Raw genomic sequence first — 4,101 nt, 5'->3', positions numbered from 1 at the left:
TTTTATCTGAATGTTTGGGCTTGCATAATATAAACCGTTAGTAAAAATACAACAACCATTGGAGATACATAACAAACCATATGTTTTAGAACCTGATAAAAGAAACACATTTTTACTAAAGCTGAAATATTACAGAAAAACTCTCACTGCTACATTTGTATACAATTTTTAATTGTTATGTTTGCTTACATAGGCAAATTTTCTCCAAAATATAAGATAAACCTGCTGATTTCAGTAGATTTGATAGRAGGTGCAACTTTAGCATTCATACCACAGCTTTCTGTTTTTGTGATCAGAAAAATATATCCATACATCCCAAATTGTCTTTCTGGTAAGAAAAAAAAAAGTTTTAGTACTACTTTATCTGCTCAACAATATATGATACATATATATATATGAAAATTACAGAAAATCAAAAAGTAAAAAATGTGGAAAATAAAAGTATCAAAAATGTTATGTGTGGCAGAACATTGCACAACATTCTGAAAACACAATTTCTATTTGTTGAAATTGTTGCCAGAGCATTTCTGATGTTATGGGGAAGCTTTTCTTCAGCAGGAACAAATTCMCAGTTATAGGAATAGGATGATGGATGAAGAAAAAGACAAAACAATGGAAGAAAAAGCTTTTCACGGCAGCAAAAAAACTTGAGACTGGGTTGAAGTTTCGCCTTCCAGCAAATCAGGGACCCATACAGAACGAGAGCCATAAAATGGTCTAAATCAAAGTCTCAATATATGATGCTCACTGACATTTTCCATCTTTTCTGCCTGAGCTGGAGTTGTTTTACAAAGACGGCAGGGTGAATAGTTTCAGAGACTTTCAGCTGTGGTAGCAACGAAAGCTTGCTCTATAGTATTTACTCAGGTAGAAATTCAAATGAAAGCCACACATTGAAATTTGTAAAATGTATTTTATTTATGGCGTCCATCGTTTTTCCATATCTGTTTGTCCATGAGAGACTGGTTTCTGTCCTCAGGTCAGGATTCAAACCCAGGATTTTCTTGTTGCAAGGCAGAAAGTGTTAACTCCTCCTCCAAGATGTCCTAATTGTTCCAGTATCTATCTATATTCTTTGAACTCCCAGTTGCAGGTGCCATAGCGCTCACTAAAAGCAATTCTGTTTCAAATTATTTTGAGCCATATCTCAGCAAAGTTTTTACGTTCCTAGTGCACRAGCTCTCTCTCTCGCACTTTACATCACAAAACTTTGAACTACAGTCGAAAAGATTGTATTTCTCCCGTTTTATCCTTTTGCTCTCCAGTCTGTAGGAAATTAAGCTTCTTCAGAGTCACAGACGAACATGTCCCAAATGGGTGCTTGTTGAGACTTATTTCTGTACTTCAGAAGTTAATGGAGTTGGTRAAACATCACCCCAGGGGCAGAAGCCTGAAATGCTCTGAAAGTCAATTTTTACTTTTTTTAAAAATGTGATTTCTTTCCCACCTCTGTCCCAGGGTTGTAATGTCTTTGTGGGYCATAAAATATCAAGATGTCCAATTAACCTCACACAAGGCAAGTAAAATGGCTTGAATTGCTTATTAATATTTCAAAGCTCTCAACATGTCATTTTGCTCTTTCACCAGCAGAGGACGCATGACGCCCACATTAGCACAATGTTCTGTGTTGCTCTGCATGGATCAGTCTGTACATGTGGTGTACGGGAACAAATAGATTTCCATTTATCAACTGAAATGCTAGGGACATCAGTCTGTGTAGATTAATTATCGTCTAAGCAGGATGTTCTGTGTGATTGCCGCCTTTATCATCAGTTTAAAACTCACTAGAGGAATGCCTGAATTGGATGTGTGGATTTAAAATTAAACAGGGAGTTTGGGCGCTCAAAGAGACAATATTGTTTGTGGAGAACCACTAAAAAGCCCCACCAAATGACACCCAGAGTTTGCAAGTCTCAGAGGACGCAGCCTCTGTTCGCGAAAACAGGAAGCTTTTGTTGGCGCAAAAAGAGGATTTTGAACCATTGTTAATGTCCTTCATTGGTCCTTAGAAATGACAAAATGAGAAGAGATAATGTTGCAAATTGGAATAAAAAAAAAAATCATCTTGTCGTATTTTTAGTGTGCTCTTTATTGGTAAGTTCTGGAACTTCTCACATTGCACCAGTCATATTTACAATAGGAGTCTTTCAAATCCAGTCTTTCAAGTACACRAAGGCATGTATCATTTGCACAGTGACATGCAAAACTTTTGCACGCAATAATAGAGTAGATTTATTACAAAAATACAACTTCAAGTTAGACATGTGAACYGAGAAGAGCTACATCAGAACGGGGCAACACCTTTTTGGAACGTCAGCGYGTCAAGAAAAATACACAAACACCGCTCTGCCATTCACAATGCTCACATACCAGCAAGCACTTAAAGTAWGTCTGCGTGTCTCTGTTTAAGCTTAACTAGTCGTGACAAGAGGGACTCTGTCGACACACACAACACCGTGTGCAAGATGCAGCTCCCTGGTCATTGGTATGCTGCTTCTTGCCCAGTATCCGGAAGGGTGGGATGAAAAGGTCGGCGGAGGGGAGGCGAGCCGCTCGCTTTCACTGGAGCCTTGACAAGGTCTCCCTAGAGGTTTGCGAGCAGCTCACTCAGCAGCACCTCCCTCTCACCCAGAAGCACATCTCTCTTCAGACTGGTTCCTTTGTTCACAACCTTTATCTTCATGGCCAGATTCTTCACTTGTGCCTGGGGCAATGCATCGAAAAAAAAGTCTTCATTGAACACCGGGTTCCTGCTGTTCTTGATGATGGTGCTCCGTTGTTTCTGCTGCTTGCCGGGGTTCAGGTAGAGCGCCACACAGCAGTTAATGCTTTTCAGGTCCGTCTGCYTGTTGTAGAGGGCCTCCGCGGCGAGCACGCGCACCCTTAGCCGGGCGGCTTCGGGGTCGTAGTGGGTGCTCAGCCTCAGGGTGCCCCCCTTGTGGAGGTTGATGGTATGCTCACGCTGCAGGAGATCCGAGGCTGCTGCCCTGGAGCTGCCGGCTTTGGCTCCTCGGAAGGCAGGAGAGGGGGGGCAGCGCGTGCGGCGCCGCTGCATGTTGGGGCTGTTGTCGGCGGAGCTGCATTCGTCAGTGGAGAGAGAACTGTGGCGAGCCAGGGAGCGTCTTGCACGAGATACCTTTGGGGGGGCAAATGAAAAAGCAGCAGGTAAATATACGAAGGATTTACTTCTAGCTCAGATAATCTTATCATCTGACTAAAACAAGCAGAAGTGATCACCTTGGCCTGCGTTTCCTGGGTTATAGATCGAAGTAGGGAAGCAGACCTGGAGAGGAGGGGGGAGTTGAATGGGGAAGACTCAGCGGATGAGCAGGTGTCGCTCTCTCCTCCACTGAAGTAGCGATAAGGATTGGGGTCAGCTGGGGCCAGCAGAGTCCCCCCTTGGGAGCGCCTCTGGGAGCTTGGAGAGTTGAGGGGGCTGTTGGGATCACTGTGGAACAGGCTTTCCTTGCGTCTAGTGTGAGGAGATTCTACCAAGGTGGAGAAGCCATAGGAGGTCTGAGCTTTAGGGACGTACGGCAAAGACATCGCAGTCTGCGACTGGGGGTCAGCGTTGGTATTAACGTCCRCAGCGTGCTTGTCCATTGTCCCGGCGCCCGGCTCGTCTGCACTCTCTATCTGGATGATGTGACGGTTGGCAGACTTTTGCAGGTTGCGGGAGAACAGGCGAGGGCTGCAGATGCCCTTGCTGCTCCGGGCTCGGGGGCTCTGGCTGCAGATAGCGTTGTCAGAGGAGGAGGGTCTCAGATTGATGCGAGGCTTGGGCTCTGGGCTGGTAGACTCCTCAGGGGGGCAGCAGATGAGTTTGGGGGGGATGAAGAAATCAGGGATCCTTTCGGGGGTCAGCACATTGGCATAAACAGCAACGGGAATGGCCTCCGTCGTCTGCGGGGGCTGGGAATGAGTCCCACTGCTCTCCACAGAGCTGCGCAGCTTCTCCAGCAACCACATGCCCACTCAGATGCTTCAGCTCACGGCTTAGCGATGGAGACAGAGAAGACAACAAATGAAACCGAAGCAGACAAAAATATCAGAGTAATTTTAATGCGTTCCAATAAAGAAATAATAAAAAATTATAAATTT

At 44.6% G+C, this 4,101-nt stretch overlaps 1 protein-coding gene across 1 annotated transcript in view; it reads right to left on the bottom strand.

The window, feature by feature from the left end:
• Positions 1-2,071: 2,071 nt before the first annotated feature.
• The window catches only part of LOC103479269 (C2 calcium-dependent domain-containing protein 4C-like), a 2,991-nt gene continuing 961 nt past the window's right edge, over positions 2,072-4,101 (bottom strand). Inside the window, exons 2-3 of the mRNA XM_008433622.2 lie at positions 3,238-3,995; positions 2,072-3,136 (exon numbers count right to left, since the gene is read on the bottom strand). Coding sequence (XP_008431844.1) covers positions 2,585-3,136; positions 3,238-3,969 — 1,284 coding nt within the window. The 5' untranslated portion in view covers positions 3,970-3,995 and the 3' untranslated portion in view covers positions 2,072-2,584. The remainder of the gene's footprint in view (positions 3,137-3,237; positions 3,996-4,101) is intronic.

Source organism: Poecilia reticulata, linkage group LG17 (assembly GCF_000633615.1).
Source record: "Poecilia reticulata strain Guanapo linkage group LG17, Guppy_female_1.0+MT, whole genome shotgun sequence".
NCBI classification, from domain to species: Eukaryota; Metazoa; Chordata; class Actinopteri; order Cyprinodontiformes; family Poeciliidae; genus Poecilia; species Poecilia reticulata.
The sequence above is the reverse complement of the archived record's forward strand: the minus strand, read 5'-3'. Positions and strand labels throughout refer to the sequence as shown.